At 46.2% G+C, this 20,973-nt stretch overlaps 2 protein-coding genes across 3 annotated transcripts; both read right to left on the minus strand.

Annotated features, from left to right (window-relative positions):
- Positions 1–5,971: 5,971 nt before the first annotated feature.
- Hax1 (HCLS1 associated protein X-1) lies at positions 5,972–19,309 on the minus strand. 2 transcript variants are annotated; one of them, XM_051157565.1, is made up of 7 exons: positions 19,142–19,309; positions 18,376–18,632; positions 18,016–18,203; positions 16,194–16,245; positions 15,963–16,069; positions 15,491–15,581; positions 5,972–6,150 (listed from the first exon to the last, which is right to left on the minus strand). In XM_051157565.1, exons 1-7 carry the CDS (start codon positions 19,192–19,194, stop codon positions 6,089–6,091), a joined length of 810 nt encoding a protein of 269 aa, XP_051013522.1. In that variant the 5' UTR covers positions 19,195–19,309; the 3' UTR covers positions 5,972–6,088. The 2 variants fall into 2 exon arrangements, with proteins under 2 accessions (XP_051013522.1, XP_051013520.1); XM_051157563.1 differs by lacking the exon at positions 5,972–6,150 and adding an exon at positions 14,953–15,208.
- LOC127199470 (60S ribosomal protein L30-like) lies at positions 12,126–12,646 on the minus strand. The gene is made up of 2 exons (XM_051157566.1): positions 12,442–12,646; positions 12,126–12,292 (listed from the first exon to the last, which is right to left on the minus strand). The coding sequence occupies exons 1-2, from the start codon at positions 12,644–12,646 to the stop codon at positions 12,126–12,128; spliced, it is 372 nt and encodes a 123-aa protein (XP_051013523.1).
- Positions 19,310–20,973: the final 1,664 nt, after the last annotated feature.

The raw sequence follows: 20,973 nt of genomic DNA on the forward strand, positions 1-20,973 counted from the left end.
AAGGCGGGTCCCACACTACTTCCTGTCGTGACAGATCCCACAGTAGTTTGGGGGTCACATTTCGTGAATAGGAAGCACTTAGGAAGAGACCCAAAGCAGAGCTTAGTCCAGCCTGTAGTCTTGGGGAGTTAGCTGAGTAGGGCTCCTTGTATGGGTGGATGGATAGAGCCCAGACAAGTAACATGCCCAGGGACACCTCTATGTCCTTGAGAAGGGGTGGGGAGCAGGAGAGCTGTGGGGGAAGGGCAGGGAGAGGTTGCCAGGTGAAGAAGGAGCACTAGTTTAAGAGGGTAAGAGAGGCTGGGCCTGGTGGCACACGCCTTAATCCCAGCATTTTGGAGGCAGAGGCAGGCTGATTGCTGTGAGTTCAAGGCCAGCCTGGTCTATAAAGCAAGTCCAGGAAAGCCAAGGCTAATACAGAGACCCTGTCTTGAAAAACAACAAAAAACAAGACAAAGCCGGGCGTGGTGGCGCACGCCTTTAATCCCAGCACTCGGGAGGCAGAGGCAGGCGGATCCCTGTGAGTTCGAGGCCAGCCTGGTCTACAAAGCGAGTCCAGGACAGCCAGGGATACACACAGAGAAACCGTGTCTCGAAAAACCCAAAAACAAAACAAAAAAGAGGGGAAGAGAACCGGGTAAGTGGAAAGAGAAAGAACTTGCTCTGGGCATGGTTGCCCGTGCAATCCCAGCACGTGGAAGGCAGAAGGGTCTCTGTAGAGGAGGCCAGCCTGCTACATAGGGACAAAGCGATTGACAAGAGGTGAGTCGCAGACTGTACCAAGAGAAGCTGTCTCCTACTTGAACATTTCAGGGCCCAGCCAGCAAAGTGAGTGAGGAGCCGTGGGCCCAGGTCCCGGGCAGGGTTGAGTGGAAGGCCACAATTAACACCCACGGAAAGTCTGATGGTGAGGATCAGTGGTCCACAGCCACGGGCCCCCAGCGTGCAGCCACCCCTTTATTGCGTTTGTCTAGGATAGCTAACAGTCCCACAAGCAGCACTCAGGTGCCCAGAACCTTGAGTGCTTCATCGGCCCACCCTCGCTCAAAGGCTCCATGCCACCCACCACCTCAGTGCCCACTGTCCAGCAAAAGCTGGCCATGCCAAGGTAGAACTAGCCCTCTATTCCACCCACAATCTGAACAATGGGTTGGGACCCCAACAAACAAGGCAAGGGTTGGGAGTAACCATGTCTTCCTCGCACACTCACCTGATCCAAGGAGCCATTGTTCAGGCATTGACAGATGAGGCTGGGAAAGCTGATGGGAGCCGGGCAGTGCGCACGCCTGTAATCCCAGCACTCGGGAGGCAGGCAGAACTTCATGAATTTGAGGCCAGCTTGGTCTACAAAGGTAATCCAGGACAGCCAGGGCTACACAGAGAAACCCTGTCTCAAAATAAATAAATAAATAAATAAATAAATATAATTTTTAAGAGCCGGGCGTGGTGGCGCACGCCTTTAATCCCAGCACTCGGGAGGCAGAGGCAGGCGGATTGCTGTGAGTTCGAAGCCAGCCTGGTCTACAAAGTGAGTCCAGGATGACCAAGGCTACACAGAGAAACCCTGTCTCGAAAAAAATAATAATAATAATAATTTTTAAAACATTAATGAATTTAAAAATCTTCAACTCGCTGGGTATAGTGTTGTATTCCTTTTATGCCAGCAGGGACAGATAGACCTCTGAATTTGAGGCCATCCTGGTCTGAATATCTAGGCCAGCCAGGGCTACATAGTGACACCCTGTCTTTGTGTGTGTGTGTGTGTGTATGTGTGTGTGTGTGTCTGGGGTTTCAGGGTAGTATGGAGAAGAGAGCTCAAGACAGGGTGTCTCTATGTAGTCCTGGCTGTCCTGGAACTTATAGAGACCCACCTGCCGTGGCCGCCACTACCACCACCACCACTGTCAGCTGAAATTCTTGTCTGTATCAAAACCATGAATCCTGATTTGATCTCAGTCAGGGGCCGTAAAAATTTGGGAAACTTCCTCATGCTGTTGAGAGTGACAGAGTGGAGCTGTGTCTCTTCTCCTTCACCACCCATAGGTCCTGTTCTACAGACGAAGACGCGGAGCTGCGCCCAGGCATGCCCTCATGCTCACACAGTGGCTAAGTGAACTCATATGTAGGTCTCCTCTCTGTCTGGGATTCTCCAGGGCCTCTCACATTGGAATGTACATCTTCCTGAGCTCCTTGGACGCATGGAGAACTGAAGAGGCATCCAGAGTCTGCACTGAAGACAATAGGCTTTGGTAATGATTGTTGGATTGGGTACAGGGCTGAGACGGGGTCTTTCCAGGTAGCCCAGGCCAGCCTAGAACTCAAGATCCATTGAGCTGCCTCAGCCTCTTGTGTTAAGATCATAGGTGTGTGGGGCTGGAGAGATGGCTCAGAGGTTAAGGACACTGACTGCTCCTCCCGAGTTCAATTCCCAGCAAGCACATGGTGGCTATGATGTGATCTGATGCCGTCTTCTGGCCTGCAAGCAGGTGTACGTGCAGCCAGAGCACTGTATACGTAATAATAAATAAATAAATCTTAAAAGATCATGGGTGTATACTACTTAACAGCACTCTAAACATCCCCCTCTCAGAAGCGGTGTGCCTGTGCCCTAGCTTCTGGGAATACCAGCTGCAGAGACCACACAACTACCTCCCACACTGGGCAGTGCCTTCCAAGCCAGGACTTTGCCTCACACGAGGTTCAGTGTTTCCTCATCATAGTCCTTGGCCTCTCTTTTGGACTTGTAATGTATATCCTGTGCCACTGTATGTTGTAAGTATGTTACCTGCTTTTTGATTTAGATTTTACAGGTGATTTCAGTTAAGAGATTGCCAGAAAAGCCGGGCATGATGGTGCATGCCTTTAATCCTAGCACTTGGGAAGCAGAGGCAGGTGAGTTCGAGGGCAGCCTGGTCTACAAAATGAGTCCATGACAGCCAGGGCTACACAGAGAAACCTGTCTGGGAAACAAACAAACAAAAGAGATTGCCATGAGTCTCAGAGATGACTTTGGACTTTTAAACAGTGTTGAGACTGAGATAGACCTTGGGGACTTTTGAAGTAGAACTGAACACATTTTTGCCTTGTGATCTGGCTCCAAGACTGTGGGGACCAGGGAATGGAATATGGTTCTTTGAACGAGAGTGGCCTCTACAGGCTCATATTTGAAAGCTTACTTACCAGGGAGTATGGTGTTACATGAGAAGACTACAAGGACTCAGAGGCGTGGCCTTGTTGGAGGAAGTGTGTCACTTTCAAAAGGCCAAGCCAGGCCAGGTCCCAGACATAATGATAACAAACTAACCCTTTGATACTTAAAACAAGCACAAAATTTAATGTTTTATGTGTGTGTGTGTGTGTGTGTGTGTGTGTATTGTTCTTTTATAAGAGTTTCCTTTAGCTGGGTGTGGTGGTGCACATCTTTAATCCCTTGGCAGGCAGAGGGAGGCAGAGGCAGGCAGATTGCTTTGAGTTCAAGACCAGCCTGGTCTACAAAGGGAGTCTAGGACAGCCAAGGCTAACACAGAGAGAACCTATCTTGAAAAGAAAAATAAAAAATAAAAAGAATTTCCTTGGGCCAGGTGTGGTGGCGGCACATTCCTTTAGTCCCAGTACTCTGGAGACAGAGGCAGGTGGATCGCTGTGAGTTTGAAGCCAGTCTGGTTATGAAGCGAGGCCAGGACAGCCAAGGCTACACAGAGAGACCCTGTCTTGAAAAACAAAACAAAAGACAAACAAACAAAAAGTAAAAATAAATAAAGTAAATTGTGGGTCTGTGGAGGAGTCTGCATTCAGGAGGAGTGCAGGTGCCTGCAGAGGGTGGAGGCTTCAGAGCCCCTTGAGCTGAAGCTACATAGGTTCTGAGAACCAATTCCAGTCCCTTCCGAGAATGGTATGTCCTCTTAAGCACTGGTTCACATCTCTAGCCCCTTAAGGGGACTCCCACTCCTGACTAGGCCACGATAGTGCCTGTCCTGTCTGGCTTACTCGGCTCTTCCTGGAGTCTTTCCTCTTCTGCCTTCCAAAGCTTGACAACTCATGAGTGTTGAAGCTAAGCCAGACGTGGTGGCACACGTTGGTAATCCCAGCACTTGGGCAGGCAGAGACAGGCAGGCCTCAGAGTTCAAGGCCAGCCTGGTCTACAAAGTGAGTCCAGGACAGCCAAGGCTACATAGAGAAACCCTGTCTCAAAAAAAAAAAAAATTTTTTTTTTTTTTACAAAAATTTAAAAAAGGGCCAGGACTCTACTCCAGGGGCTATGTACTATGATAGCTGTTGGTAGAGTCAGGGTTACAGATCTCAAGTGTAAGAACCCTTCAGGTGGGGGCTGGAAATGTGGCTCAGTAATGAAAAGCACTGTGTGCTCTGCACTTCCAGGGGTCTTAAGCTCAATTCCCAGCACCCACATGGTGGCTCACAGCCATCCATAATGTGATCTGATGCCTTATTCTGGCCTGCAGGTGTACATGCAGAGAAGAGCACTCATATACATAAATAAATCTTTAAAAAATAAAAATAAAAAAGAACCCTTCTTTAAAAAAAAATAATAAATTCCTCCAAAGGCCCTGGAGGGGCCTGCCATTCGGTTAAGATCATTTTTCTTAGGGCTGGAGAGATGGCTCAGCAGTTAAAAGCACTGGATGCTCTTGCAGAGGACCTGGTTTCACTTACCAGCACCCACATGGTGGCTCACAGCCATCTGTAAATCTAGCTCCAGAGAATTCAGTGCCCTTTCCTGATCTCTGTGACCATCAGGCAGGCAAGCGGTGGACATACATATGTGAAGGAAAACATCTAGACAGGGTGTTTTTGCGGGGGAGGAGTTCAAGACAGGGCTTCTGTGTTAACAGTCCTCACTCTTCTGGAACTCAATTTGTAGACCAGGCTGGCCTAGAACTCATAGAGATCTGTCTGCTTCTGCCTCCAGAATGCAGGGATTAAAGGCATACACCACCAATGCCAGCTATCTTTGTTTTTTAAGACACAGTTTCTCTGTGTAGCCCTGGCTGTCTAGAACTCACTCTGTAGACCAGGCTGGCCTTGAACTCAGGGATTCTCCTGCCTCTGCCTCCTGAGTGCTGGGAGTAAAGAAAGACATGGGCCATACCACTCAGCTACACACCAAAAAAAATTTTTTTTAAATATTTATTGTATATGAGTGCTTTCTCTGCAGAAGAGGGCATCAGATCACATTATAGATGGTTGTGAGCCACCATGTGGTTGCTGAGAATTGAACTCAGGACCTCTGGAAGAGCAGGTGGTGCTCTTAACTACTGAGCCATCTCTCCAGCTCCACACAAAAAAAATTTTTTTTAAAAACTCATTTATTTATTAAGTATACAGTGTTTTGCCTGCATGCATACCAGAAGAGGGCACCAGGTCACATTATAGATGGTAGTGAGCCACCATGTGGTTGCTGGGAATTGAACTCAGGACCTTTGGAAGAGCAGGCAGTGTTCTTAACCTCTGAGCCATCTCTCCAGCCCACAAAAAAATTTTTATTTAAAAAAGAGCTCCTCTGGGTGGGGGGAAAATATATGTTCTCAGAAAAAAGAAAGAAAGAAGGAAAAAGAGAAGAAAGAAAAAAAATTGTTCCTCCTAGAAGAAGCTACACAACCAAACTATAGCTGTAAGAAAATAATCTCTGAGCCGGGCGTGGTGGCGCACGCCTTTAATCCCAGCACTCGGGAGGCAGAGGCAGGCGGATCGCTGTGAGTTCGAGGCCAGCCTGGTCTACAAAGCGAGTCCAGGATGGCCAAGGCTACACAGAGAAACTCTGTCTCGAAAAAAACAAAAAAAAAGAAAAGGAAAAAAAAAAGAAAAGAATCTCTGAGTATGTGGTATGAGAAAATATTAAAGAGACACATGTAGAGAGTCCATATTGGACCCTTTGCAGCATAGGGAGCCACAGGGTTGGTTACACGGGCATCATCCTTAATGACAGCATTCAGTGGGCACCTTTCCCCCATGTCCAGGCTCAGCAAAGATGAGAGCAGTGGTGTCTATGCAGATCCAGAGTGTGCCTTTCCGGTGGGCTGTGCCTGTGCCGCCGCTCTGTGGACACAGGGATAGCGTGCAGCAGTGTACTTCACCAAGAGACCATCAACTCTCGGTCAGTGTTCTCCTTCCTTCCCAGGTTGCAGCAACCCTCTGCAAAGGGCATGGGCAGAGGGTGGAGGAGAATGTGAGAGGGCACAGACTGGACGACCAGGCAGCCGAGCCCGCTGCTAGGAGCACTGTCCCCACCACACTCACAGAGGCCTGTCTAAGTTGGGGACATGCTCCAGATGGACCATTGCTGGGGATATGCCTTGCAACACACAGAGTGGCTTCAGAGAGAGAAAAGAAAATTGCTCTTCCCTGAAGCCAATCAATGGAAAATTCCTAAAACTCTTCACCAACCCTTCTGTCCAGGTCAAAGTAGGCCCACCAGATGACACAACACTCTTTATAAGGAAACAAACTATTTTTCTTTTTTAAAAAATTATTTATTTACTTATTACTTATACAGTGCTCTGCCTGCATGTAGGCCTGCAGGCCAGAAGAGGGCAACAGATCACATTATAGATGGTTGTGAGCCGCCACCTTTTGGTTGCTGGGAATTGAACTAAAGACCTCTAGAAGAGCAGTCAGTGCTCTTAACCGCTGAATCATCTCTCCAGCCCTGGAAAAAAAATTTTTTTTAAAGATCATTAAACATCTGGGCATGGGAGTTATGATTTAAAAAAATAAGAAAATAAGATAAGATAGTAAGATGCCAGGCAACAGATATTATGTTGTAGAGGAGTTTATTAAATGAGCATGGGTGGAGAGGGAAAGGGGAAAGGGGGAGGGGCACCCCAGAGAGACAGAGGAAGGGTAGAGGGGGAGGAGAGGGGGGAGGAAGAGGAAGAGGGGCGAGGTAGGTCTGCCCTTTTATATAACCCTGGGTAGGGCCACCACCCCATGGCAGGTGAACCATGACATCACAGATAGGCAGAAGGAAGTGGAATGCTAACAATGGTAGCACACGCCTTTAATCCCAGCACTCGGGAGGCAGAGGCAGGTGGATCTCTGTGAGTTCGAGGCCAGCCTGGTCTACAAAGCAAGTGCAAGACAGCCAGGATGATAAGAGAAACCCTGTCTCAAAAACCAAAACAAAAAAAGATCATTAAAGTTGCCAGAAGCAGGGTGCAATTGCACATACCTGTAATCCCAGCACTGGGGGAGGCAGAGGCAGGTGGGTCTCTGAGTTTGAGGTCAGCAATCTGCAAAGTGAGTCCAGGACAGCCAAGGATACACAGAGAAACCCTGTCTCAAAAAAACAAAAAACCAAATAAAAAGAAACAACAATAACCTGGACACCATAGTCCTCCAGGTTGGGGTGCACAGAAGCTAATGGGAGCCTGATGAGACTTGTGAGAACACTAACCCTTCCTTCTGTACTGTTTCGCTACCCTCCTCTAAGTCAGGAATACCTGCCGCAGGCACTAAACTTCAGCACATCTGAGTAGCGCTCTTTCTTTTAAACTCTATTTTATTTGGGGTGTTTAAGCCTTAACCTCCCTCCCAACCCAACACAGGGGACAAGGTTAGTGGGCAGAGGGGGCCCCTTTACTTCTCCCAGCTCTTTAGGGTCAGTTGGGCTCTCTCTGCCTGTACTCCTGTCAACAGCAGACACACTCAGCAGTCTCCTCCAAGACACTGCACCCAGAAGTGTTTCTCTCCGGCTGTCTGCTCCAAACTGCTACATGCCACACACCAACACTGCAGGCCACCACAGGTGCTTTGTCTCTCATTTATACCTCAGAGCTCTAGGCCACACCCCTCTCTGTGCTGCCTGAGGAGGGCTGTTACCAGGTGGCAAAAGCCACACCCCTCAGGAGACAACACATGTGGACCAGCAAAAGCTCAAACTAAAATGCCACACTTGGGATTAGAACAAAAACGTATTTACATAACACAACTGAGATGACAAAGAAACCAAAACTTCCATGACATAGCCCCCTTTTTGTTTAAAAAATGGCTTTTCGAGCTGGAGAGATGGCTCAGTGGTTAAGAGCACTGTCTGCTCTATCAGAGGTCCTGAGTTCAATTCCCAGCAACCACATGGTGCCTCAAAACCATCTGTAATGTGACCTAATGACTTCTTTTGTCATGCAGGTGTACATGCAGATAGTGTTCATATACATAAAAATAAATATTTTTTAAAAATGGCTTTTCTTGGGGCTGGAGAGATGGCTCAGGGGTTAAGAGCACTGCCTGTTCTTCCAAAGGACCCAGGTTCAATTCCCAGCACCCACATGGCAGCTCACAACTGTCTGTAACTCCAAGATCTGACATTCTCATATTAAGGCACATAAAAATTAAAATTAAATATTAAAAAATGGCTCTTCTTTAATGTTAATAAACTACATACAATAAGAACAACTACTAGAATTATGAGGTAAGAATTACATTTGCACATTTACAATGTCCAGCCCTATTCATATTTGGCATCTGTCCTTTCCTGGAGAGTCCTAAGCTCTATACCTAGATGGCTTTCTTAATCTGTCAACCTAAAAGCATCTATCTAGACCTGAAAACATCTTTTTAGACCTAAACACTGTCTTAGTTCCTAAACAACTAAACCTAGTTGTAGTAAGACTGTGACTATCTAGTCTTCAACCCCATCAGAGACTTTAGCAGGAAATAATGTTACCTGAGTATCTAGGAAGCATCGAGCGAGCAGCTTCCAGAACTACAGAAATGACAGAGACAGCTGACCACCTGGACAGTCACCAGAGGGTTCTCTGCGTCACTGGGCATCCAGTCTTCAGCCTACTGGCCCAGAGTGTCTGGCAGGCTTTTCTGTGAAGCAGGAATTTTGAAGGACTGACCACTTAGTCCCTGCAAAGTTGGCCAGTCAGTTTCCCTGCTTGTTCACAGTTTGCTCAGACAGCCTGCTACCAGCAGCCAAAGGACAGTTTTCTGCGTTGTTTTCCCCCCTCCAGTGCCTATCTTACCACACTTGTTTCTTTGATGCCCATCATCTTATTTGAAGTAGATTAGAGGTGCTGCCAGGAGCAGACGTGTCTCTGTCAGAAAGCCCTTTATTATTACACTATTTCAAATGCCATGTTCTGCAGGTCTCTGAGGTGTCTGAAGACCCCCTGCCTACCCTCACAGACTGCATCGTCATTCCTATCTACTTACCAGTTATGGTCTATTAGGGCAACCTCGCTAATGTTTGCAGCTATGGACTAACTGCTTAGCCTTGAAAACATACACAAGAGACTACTAATTTGTGTCTCCAATCATCCTGAACAGTTTGCAATGGTTAACTTTCATAAGACTAGAACTCTACATCACATTTTCAAATGAGTTGCATATGTATGATGCATTAGGCAAGAGTTGAACAAAATAATCTTAAATTTCAACCAATATACAACAATCCATACCAATACATAATATTTGAGACTAGTAGACTCAATAATCTACCTTTTATCCTATAATCCTATGTCCCCTTCCTTTTCTCTGCCCTAACACCAGATAGGAGAAAGAGATAAGAGAAAGAGAAAGAGAAGAGAGAAGAAAAAGATCCCTGATTTTAACATATACTTTGTTTCTTCCCTTACCATGAAAATTCATAACCCACCAAATGATCAAAAATGCCCATCCCACCTTTTGGGACTAGGGGCGTTGTGTTCTTAAAATTACTTCTTGTTGTCTGGGGGTAAAAACATCTTTGGGTAGACTTTAAAAACTAGGATAGCTGGGCTTGGTGGCGCACGCCTTTAATCCCAGCACTCGGGAGGCAGAGGGAGGTGGATCGCTGTGAGTTTGAGGCCAGCCTGGTCTACAAAGTGAGTCCAGGACAGTCAAGGCTACACAGAGAAACCCTGTCTCAAAAAACAAAAACAAAAACAAAAACAAAAACAAAAAAATGCCCATCCCACCTTTTGGGACTAGGGGCGTTGTGTTCTTAAAATTACTTCTTGTTGTCTGGGGGTAAAAACATCTTTGGGTAGCCTTTAAAAACTAGGATAGCTGGGCTTGGTGGCACACGCCTTTAATCCCAGTACTCAGGAGGCAGAGGCAGGTGGATCGCTGTGAGTTCGAGGCCAGCCTGTTCTACAAAGTGAGTCCAGGACAATCAAGGCTACACAGAGAAACCCTGTCTCCAAACAAAAAAAAAAAAAAAAAAAAAAACACCTAGGATAATGGCCAAGTGCTGGAAAAGCTAGCTGTATGTTTTCCTATCCAGTCTCTGTTTTCTGTCAAGAGAGAGAGAGCGAGAGAGAGAGAGAGAGAGAGAGAGAGCGCGCACTTTTTTGTTGTTGTTGTTTTTTAGACAGGGTTTCTTTGTGTATCCCTGGCTGTCCTGGAACTTGCTGGCCTCAAACTCACAGAGATCTGCCTGCCTCTGCCTCCTGAGACTGGCAGAGTTCAAGGCCACGCTAGTCTACAAAGCTAGTCCAGGACAGCCAAGGCTACACAAAAAATCCTGTTTCAACCCTAACCCTCTTCCAAAGGACCCGGGTTCAATTCCCAGTACCCACATGGCAGCTCATAACTGTCTGTAACTCCAAGATCTGACACTCTCACACCAATGCACATAAATTAAAATAAAATATTTTTTTAAAAAAGTACTTCTAGAAACTGTAAACATTCAGTCCTTGAAAGACTGGTCTTCCTGCTGCTTGAGAGGCCTAAATTCATCCTTTTGTTCGTTTGTTTGTTTTTTCGAGACAGGGTTTCTCTGTGTAACAGTCCTGGCTGTCCTGGACTGGCTTTGTAGACCAGGCTGGCCTCGAACTCAGAGATCCACTTGCCTCTGCCTCCTGAGTGCTGGGATTAGAGGTGTGCGCCACCATGCCCGGCTCAGTATGTGTTCTTAATCTCTAAGCCATCTTTCCAGCCCCCTAAATTCATCTTTTAGTATCTCTTTTTTCTTCAATCTTCCCATATAACCCAAACATCTATAAATACAAAATTTAAATAATGAAAATGTTTTGATTGGGGGTGATACACCTTTAATCCCAGCACTCAGGAGGCAGAGGCAAGTGGATCTCTGCAAGTTCAAGGCAAACCTTAGTAACACGAGGCCATGCCTCAAAAAACAAAACTCCAGTTCAGGCTTCATGTCATCTACAAAGCATTTGGGCACAGTTTATTATATTTTCTTGTTAACTTTTCCCCATGAACAATTAGTTATTTTGTATATGGTGCATATGCATGGGGTCAGAACATACCACTGTGCCTGTGTGCAGGTCAGAGGACAACTCGTGGGAGCAGCTGTTTCTCCTCCTACTGTGTGGGCCCTGGGGATTGAACTCAGGTTCCAGGCTCAATGTTTCTGAGACAGGGTTTCTGTGTGCCACACTGGCTGTCCTGGAACTCTTTGTAGACCAGGCTGGCCTCGAACTCAGAGATCTGCCTACCTTTGACTCCCAAATGCTGGGATTAAAGGTATGCGCTACCTGCCCCCCTCCCCAGCTGAGTGCTCTTTTTGCTGAACTCTCATAGGATCATTATATTAGTTTATTACATGACATTGAGTGTGTCATGGGCACATATGTGTCATAGTGAAAAGTCAGGAAACCACTTATGGAAATTAGTCCTTTTCTACCATGTGAATGTTAAGGACAGAGCAAAGATGGTCAGGTACCTACTGAGACACTCGGCAGTTCCATGATAACATTTTCATACATCATTGTAACATGTTTCTAAAACCACAGAGATTTGTTTGTTCAACAAGTTTTTTTGCTTGTTTATTTTGAGACAGGGTTTCTCTGTGTAGCCTTGACTCCTGGACTCACTTTGTTGATCAGGCTGGCCTCCAACTCACAGTCATCCACCTGCCTCTGCCTCTTGAATGCTGAGATTAAAGGCACACACTACCATGCCCAGCAAAAAACCTTTGTTCTTTTTTCTTTGGCTTTTCGAGACAGGGTTTCTTGGTGTAGCCTTGGCTGTCCTGGACTCACTTTGTAGATCAGGCTGGCCTCGAAATCACAGCAATCGGCCAACCTCTGCCTCAAGTGCTGGGATTAAAGGCATATGCCACTATGCCTGGCTTTTTCTTTTCTTCCTTTCCTCTTCCTCCTCCTCCTCCTTTTTAAAGGAGCTCTGGCAAAGCTTTATTTAAGGAAAACTTTCCTGGCTTACTTCTCACTAGTCTGTTCTGGCATGCTTCTAATGCTATCAGAATCAGCTGGGTCAGTTATAACCAGTGTGCATACTCTGTAGTATTTTCCACACGCTGTGCCCAATTCAATATTATTGCCACTGTAGTGATGGACACCAGTTTTAGCCAACATAGCATAGTATTCTTTTTTGTTTGTTTGTTTTTGAGACAGGGTTTCTCTGTGTAGTTCTGGCTGTCCTGGACTAGCTTTGTAGATCAGGCTGGCCTCGAACTCCAAGAGACCCACCTGCCTTTGCCTCCCGAGTGCTGGGATTAAAGGTGTGCGCCGCCACCGCCCGGCATCATGGCATAGTATTCTATTTCAGATTTCCTCAAAGCTGGGCAGTTGTTGGCGAGGATAACCAATTTCACTTTGCCTTGTCTGATCATCTTCAGAGTCTGTTTGTACCCCAAGAAATACTTCCCACTTTTCATAAGCAGCTGGAGCCCAGAGTTGATCGACTCCAGAGACTTTTTTGTCTTCTTTGTGGCCACCATCTTCCTGCCTTAAGTGCAGGACAATCTCCAACCAAGATCAGCAGCCAAGATGGCTGGAGAGTGAGAAAAAAAGCTTTTTCTTACATATCTGATGATCTTTGGCTTAATTTATATTTATAACTGAAAAGCTCATTGGAAAATTAATTGTATTCTTATATAAATTTATAGGAGCAGAATAAGAAAATGGGAAGATATCATCTACTAAAGACAAGCATGACATTTATATTTTTGATAGGGTCTCACTAAGTAGGCCAGGCTGGTCTCAAACTAGTAGTACTCTTCTGCCTGCCTGGGATTAAAGGTGGCACTATCACACCTGGCCCTATCATATTTAGAAGTGATATAAGAGGGTTGGAGAGATGGCTCAGCAGTTTAGAGCATTGACTGCTCCCTCTTTCAAGGGCCTGGGTCATTTCCTTCCACCCATATGGTTGGCTCACAACTGCCTATACCTCGAGGGCCATGGAATCCCATGCCCACTTCTGACCTTCGCAGTCCACAAGGCACGCACATGGTACACATGCATTCATGTAGGCAAAATTCTTATATGCATAAAATAAAAACAATCTTTTTTAAAAAAGTGTGAAACAGGTATACAGTACACAAGTGGATTAACTGTTGAATCAAAAGACCCCAGGTGTTGTTTGTATGTTTGCATGCATTTTTGTTTTTTGAGACAGTCTCTCTATGTAGCTCAAGGCTGTCCCAGAACTAGCTATATAGATCAAGTTAATCTCAAACTCAGAGATATGTGTGCCTCTCTGTCTCCCAAAAGCTGAGATTAAAGGCCTGTACCAAAAATAAATAAATAAATAAAGGCATGTACCATCACACTGCCTCCAGGTAAGATATTTATAAATACTTATGTAATTAATATACTTTTTTCCAAATGGGGAAAAATAAACTTGGTTTCCTGATTTATTCCATATATAAAGATCAAGTCCAGGGCAGGAGAGATGGCTCAGAGGTTAAGAGCACACTGCCTGCTCTTCCAGAGGTCCTGAGTTCAATTCCTAGCAACCACATGGTGGCTCACAACCAATCTATAATGTGATCTGGTGCCTTCTTCTGACATGCAGATGTACGTGCAGGCAGAACAATGCATACTTAATAAATAAATAAATCTTAAAACAACAACAACAAACCCTACTCAGATATAGCCAGTAGACAGGACATTCTCCACAGTTGTGTGGAGAGCAGGGACTGACTCTGACATGAACACTGGTGCCCCATATTTGACCACTTCCCCTTGGTGGGGAGGCCTGGTGGCACTCAGAGAAAGAATAAGCAGGCTACCAAGATGAGACTTGATAGGCTGTGACCATATCATGGGGGAGGAGGTCCCCCTCGGTCATAGACCTAAGGGAGGGGGATAGGGTGAAAGCAGGAGGGAGGGAGGAATGAGAGGATATAAGTGATGGGATAACATTTAAGTTGTAATCTGAATAAATTAATTAAATTATTAAAAAAAGATCAAGTCCAGAATTTAAAAACTTAAAGAAGGAGCACAGTTAGCCAGTCAGTGGTGGCAAACACCTTTAATTCCACCACTCAGGAGGCAGAGGCAGGTAGATCTTTGTGAGTTCCAGGCCAGCCTGGTCTACTGAGAAGAGTCCACACAGAGAAACCTTGTCTCAAAACCAAAACACAAACAAAAAACCTTACTTGCCTGAAGATTGCTAATTATCTCATGAATTATTCACTTAGTGGGCTTGTACTTAGAGAAGCAGTTATTGTGTTTTTATAGAAATACCTTTTGTTTGTAATCTGAAATACCCTTTTCTAGAAATGCTACTGGAATTATCTATTTCCTCGGTAACGAAATCCTTCTCTTTTTGTGTCTAACTCTCATTTATTAAGTCTTATTTTGGAAATGGAAAAAGTATTTTAAAAAATAATAATGATGGGGCTGGAGAGATGGCTCAGAGGTTAAGGACAATGACTGCTCTTCCAGAGGTCCTGAGCTTAATTCCCAGCAACCACAGGGTGGCTCACAACCATCTATAATGTGACTTGGTGCCCTTTCTGGCCTGGAGGTGTACATGCAGGCAGAGTATTGTATACAAAATAATAAATGAATAAATATTTTTTAAAAAATGAAGGGCTGGTGAGATGCCTCAGTGTATAAAACACATGCTGCCAAGCCTAAACTTACCCTGTGGAGAAAACTGATTCCCACGTGCTGTTGACTCCCACCTGTGTGTACAACCCCTGGTGTATATACACAAAATAAAATCCCAAGCCAAGATAGTTTTGTAAGTTCTCGATGGGTCTGGAATAAAAAAAACCTTGACAAAACCAAGACCTTTAGCATAAATAAAGGCTTTATTGGTCAATTTGGATAGATGACAGACTGGCAAATGCTTAATTAATTGTTTCAAACACTCAAGACCCTGGGATGACAGAAAAAATTAAGCTTACTGGCAATAGGCAAGGGAAGGGAGTGGAAAGGCTTCTGAAGATTAACAAAGCTAAGCTACCGGGACCGAAACCAACGTCCTAGGAGCAGATCCAGGATGGAAAAGGGATCATCCAAAGCTGAAGATCTTTGAGAGTCTGGATCTAGGGAAGAAAGCCACACATATCGACCCACTAGACACCACAGAGAAGTAGTAAACGTCCAAAGGCAGGCATATCTTTTCTCCAAGGAGTTAATAGATGGGCCCTTTGAGTCATAGCCCCACCCCACCCCGACAGGGTTTCTCTGTGTAGCCTTGGCTGTTCTGGACTCACTTTGTAGACCAGGCTGGCCTTGAACTCACAGAGATCCACCTGCCTCTGCCTCCCGAGTGCTGGGATTACAGGAGTGTGCCACTGCATCCGGCAGTTAAGTCATATTCTTACCACTTCTGGAACTGTCAGGTGCTTCCTGATGGGTCACTGTGGTCTCTTTGCGGCCCTCACTGTCCACCACAGTGCGGTGCTCCTCCACTGTCTGCAAGGAGAAGTCCCAACTTACTCCTAACACTGCTATGCTGATTTGAGTAGTTTTCTTATACAGGCCCTTTTTTCCCAGAGCATTCTCTGGCCATTTTTTTTTCTATTTTTTCTTTTTTTGGTTTTTCAAGACAGTGTTTCTCTGTATATCCTTGGCTCCCCTGGAACTCATTCTGTAGTCTAGGCTGGCCTCAAAATAACAGAGCTGCACCTGCCTCTGCCTGCTGAGTGCCCTGAGATTACTGCATGCACCACTACTGCCCAGCTTCTTTAGCCAGTTTTTTGGCTTAGACTTGCTTTGTAGACCAGGCTGGCCTCAAACTCACATCGATCTGCCTGCCTCTCTGGCCAGTTTTTAAACTCCTCTCTCTCAACTCACCCCATCTGGCTTAGTGATCTTGGTCACAGAGATGCTCTTGAAATATGATTTGGGCTGGGGTTGAAGAAGTGGACCAAGACCTTCCTGGGAAACCTGGGAGTCAAGATCTGGAAAGGCAGAGAGATGAAAAGCCAGGAGAGTGGAAGGAAAAAAATAGGACAAGTGTGTCAGAAGAAACTTCTGTGAGAACTTCAGCAAAATATGGTAAGTGTGCCCTCCCTCTAGACTCACCATTGTCCTCTCTGGCTCTAGAATGGGGAGTCACAGGCCATGGGTCATCCAACTGTAGAAGAAGCCACACACAGTTGACGAACCGACCCCAGATTCCTCCTAAGTTCCAAAACCCCAGAAATACTTCCATTTGGGCAGCCTGGGTTCACACACCTTCCTCTTTAGTTTTATGGATTTTAGCGAAAAAGAATTCCTGAAATCCCCCGCAATCGGCCTGCCTCTGCCTCCCGAGTGCTGGAATTAAAGGCCACCACACCCTGCAGAATTCCTGAAATTCTTTCCTACACTTTCAGTATCCTAACTAAGAATTGAAACTAGTTATCTAAAAAAAAAAAAAGAAGCTTAGGGCTGGAGAGATGGCTCAGAGGTTAAGAGCACTATCTGTTCTTCCAGGGGTCCTGAGTTCAATTCCCAGTAACCACATGGTAGCTCACAACCATCTATAATGAGGTCTGGAGGTTGGGGATTTAGCTCAGTGGTAGAGTGCTTGCCTAGCAAGCACAAGGCCCTGGGTTCGGTCCTCAGCTCTGGGGCGGGGGGCGGGAGGGGGGAGGTGGGGAAGAGGAAGACAAAATATAATGAGGTCTGGTTTCCTCTTCTGGTGTGCAGGCCTACGTGTAAGCAGAACTGTATACATAACAAATAAATCTTAAAAAAAAAAAAAAAAAGCAAAGCTAGGCATGGTGGCGCATGCCTTTAATCCCAGCACTTGGGAGGCAGATGGCTTTGAGTTTGATGCCAGCTTGGTCTACAAAGTTAGTCCAGGACAGCCAAGGCTACACAGAGAAACCCTGTCTCAAAACAAAACACAACAAAACAAAACAACAACAAAAAAGCAGAATATTTCCACTTTCCCTTTGTAGTCTGTTCTAGCGCCAGTACTGCAAAAAGAAAACAGAAGCCACAGGGCTCAGAGGGGAAGAATGAGGAACACGTGCTGCTCCCCTAGACGATCCCAGGCAGCTGAGAGGCCCAAGAGACTCAACACCCTTATCCCCTGCACCCACATGGTACATACAAACTCACACAGGCGCACATACAGAAAATAAATCTTAAAAACAACAGGAAAAAAACCAAAACAAAACCAAAAAACCAACAAATGCACTGGGCATGGTGGCACTCACCTTTAATCCCAGCACTCAGGAGGCAGAGGCAGGCTGATCACTGTGAGTTCAAGGCCAGCCTCTTCTACAAAGTGAGTCTAGGACAGCCAAGGCTACACAGAGAAACCCTGTCTTGAAAAATCAAAACCAAACCAAACCAAACCAACCAACCAACCAAACAAACAAACAAACCCAACAAATGTACACACACAGCCAGGCAGATCCCTGAGTTTGAGGCCAGCATGGTCTATATAACAAATTCCAGGTCAGCTGATGCTACAAAAAGACCCTGCCTCAAAATACATACAAAAACAAAATAGGAAGAGAGGGGAGGGGTTGCTCTTGTAGGAGACTGTAGTTTAAAGGTCCCAGCAACAGCATGGTGCCTTACAAGCAGAGTAACTTGAGTTCCATGGGATTCAAAGCCCTTTTGACCTCTGTGGGCACCAGGTACATGTGGTGCAGAGACATACAAGCAGGCAAAACACTCATAGATATAAAATAAAATAAATCTTAGGCTAGGTGTAGTGGCACACATTTTAATCCAGAGGCAGAGGCAGGCAGATCTCTAAATTTACATAGTGAGCTCCAAGTTTCAAAAGGAAAAGCCTAACAAAGAAGAAAATCGAGATAAATGCATTAATTAGAGGGGCTCAACTCTTAAGAGACTCCAATAAGTGTTCTAAGTCACTGCAGTTCAGGTGCAGCAGAGTACTTACCCTATGAAAAGGTCCCTGGGACCCCCAATCTGGAGCTGGTTTGGGGGATTCAGGTCTTGTATGACTCTCCAAGACCCCGTCAAAGAGCCTAGGTTGGTGACTATCTGGGTACTTAAGCATTGAGTCCCGTAGTGTCCGCCCCTCCCGCAGTCTCTCACCAGGTGTTTCTGACTCGGGACCTGGAAGTTCTGTAGAAAGTTGGTAAGTGATGCTGAAATAGGAAGGAACTTAAAACTCTAATAAATCTTTTTAAAATCAAATTTTGCATACTATCCCTCCCCAACTACGTTGCAAGGTCTGTTATTTCACCCACGAACCCACTAGAAACCCATTGGTTGTCCCTCAGCGAAATCCACACACCAGGAGAGTGAGAAGGCAAGGTCCAGGCCCCCATACCGCTGAAGATGCTATTGAAATCCCGTATTAGATCATCAAAGCCAAAGTTGCCGTGGAATCGCATCCCTCCTCCGGGACTGAAGCTGAAACCGAATTCCTCCGGAGGATGAAAACTATCAAACCTACGGCTCTCACGATCCCATGTGCCTCTGTCTTCCTCCTCTTCGTCATCATCATCGTCATCATCTCGAGTCATCCCTCCAAAAAAAGGATCTCTGTGGCTGAGAGTGGAGGCAGATAAGCCACAAGATTTCAACACTGTCTAAACCATAAAATCAACCCAAAGGGCAGGAAAACGGGCCAAGTGCAGGGATCTCGGCAGCTGAAGAAAACACTGGAGAGCTGGCTTCAAAAGAAACACTGATAGGTCTATCAAGGTTTTGTACTGTTTCTAAACCAACCCTCTCCGCACCCCCCAACACTTCTCAAGAGACCTCCCCCGCATGGTTTTCCCTCAGGGTCCCCCTGCCCACTACTAATCACCCAAGGGCTTGCTCAGGTCCTCCTCCCCAGCCCCCATTGTCCTCTCTGCTCAGGTCCCTGTTGCATCACCTCAGCCTACAGAAAGGCACCGTTTCTGTCCTCTTAAGCACCGTTTTGGTTACTGGGGCGGGGTGTGTTTTCAAGGTTGAGATTTGTTTTCTCTCTGTACGAGTTGAAGGGGGCTGGAAAGGAGTCGAGCGTCCCCCCAAATGCCCCTCCCTTCTGGCCAGCCCAGAACTACTCTCACCTCCGAGGTCTAGGAAAGCCAAAAAAGCCTCGGAAAAGATCAAAGAAGCTCATTCCCGATCGGCACTAGAAACTGTGAACACCTGCAGCCCATGGACACAAGACCGCCAACTTGCGTACCCTATCAAACACAGCCAGGGTTCAGCATTCGCTGCCGGAAAGCAAGCCTACGACGCGGCATTGTCGTAAAAGGGCTCTAACCCGGAGGAGGAAGAGGCGGGGTTGACGGCGCTCTTCAGACCCGAAGCATTTATACAGTACCTTTCAGTTTTGAAAGAGGATGGGCCTGCAGAACCCCCACAGTCCAAGGATCACATCTCTTCTAGGTGATTCTCCTGCCTGCGCATCTGACAGGCCCCAAAGGATGTTTCCGTTTCTCTCTGGATGGTCCCAGGTAGCCGCCAGAGGGAGCGGCCTGTCCGTAGGCCCCTTTCACCCCAGGCTCAGAAGACACCCACTTTGTGCTTGTTTCTAGACTGATGTAGGTGACGCCCAACACTATAGGTTAGGTAAAATGTTCTACCAAGCTATCAGCGCGACCTCCCTACTGCTGAATAAAGACACGGAGGTACTAGGAATCTTTTCAGCTAGTAGGGAGTTAGTCATGGCCATAAAGAATTTTTAAACTTTTGTTTTTCGACACAGTATTTCTTCGTGTAGCCCTGGCTATTCAGGAACTCAATTTATAGGCCTGGGTGGTCAGAAATAGATCCACTTGCCTGTCTCACAAATGCTGGGATTAAAGGCAGTTACCATCACAAGAAGTTTTTTGGCTTTTTGTTTTTTCGAGACAGTGTTTCTCTGTGTAACCTTGGCTGTCCTGGACTCTTTGTAGACCAGGCTGGCCTCGAACTCATAGAGATCCACCTGTCTCTGCCTCCCGAGTGCTGGGATTAAAGGGGTGCGCCACCACACCCGGCTACCAGCTCCTTTTTTAAACCTTTAAAACAGATGGCAACCAAGGTAAGGTTTGTAGAGTAGGAAGGGAAGCTACTCAAGTGTCCAGGAAAAACAAAGAATGTGCGGTTATGACATTACATGGCGCACGTTTTAACCCCAGCACTCGGGAGGCACAGGCAGGTGGATCTGTCTGAGGCCAGCCTGGTCCACACAGTAAGTTTCAGGCCAGCCACAGAGCTACACAGTGAAACCCTGACTCAAAAGTAAACATAGCACCTCTCGACCCCAGCCAGGACACTTGCAGTTTTGGAAGGCTGAAACAAAGTCTCCTGAATCCTTGGCAATATGGTGAGTCTCAGGCTCTTAGAAAGAACCATGAAACTTCCTTTTTTGGCCTTCAATCGAAGTCCAAAACCCCATGTCTTCACTCCAGATCTTGCTCTACCATTACCTGCTCAACATTGGGCATTTCTTTTGTTGTTTTTTGAGACAGGGTTTCTTTCTCTGTGTAGCCTCAGCTGTACTGGAGCTCACTTTGTAGACCAAGCTGATCTCGAACTCAGAGACCCACCTGCCTCTGCTTCCAGAGTGCTGGAATTAAAGGGGCGCGCCACCAACCTGGCCGAAGTTGGACATTTCTGGGCCACATAAAACAGGCAGGGCAAGGTGTGTTGCTAAGAACCTTCTACCTCAGCCCTCAAGCGACGGAGGCAGGCAGGCCTCTGAATTTGAGAGCACCTTGGTCTCCATACCAAGTCCCCAGCCTGTCAGTTACACAGTGAGACTGTCTCAAAAACAAAGCTTAGGCAGTAAGAACTACTATAGTCTACTTCTGCAAAAGGAAAAGGGCCCTAAGCTTTTGTTTTGCCAGCCAACAGCTAATAAGTGGCTTTGGGCTTCAGAATCCTTTAAATTGAAAGAATCCCAGTCTTT

The sequence above is a fragment of the Acomys russatus genome, chromosome 15, assembly GCF_903995435.1.
Source record: "Acomys russatus chromosome 15, mAcoRus1.1, whole genome shotgun sequence".
Lineage (NCBI taxonomy): Eukaryota > Metazoa > Chordata > Mammalia > Rodentia > Muridae > Acomys > Acomys russatus.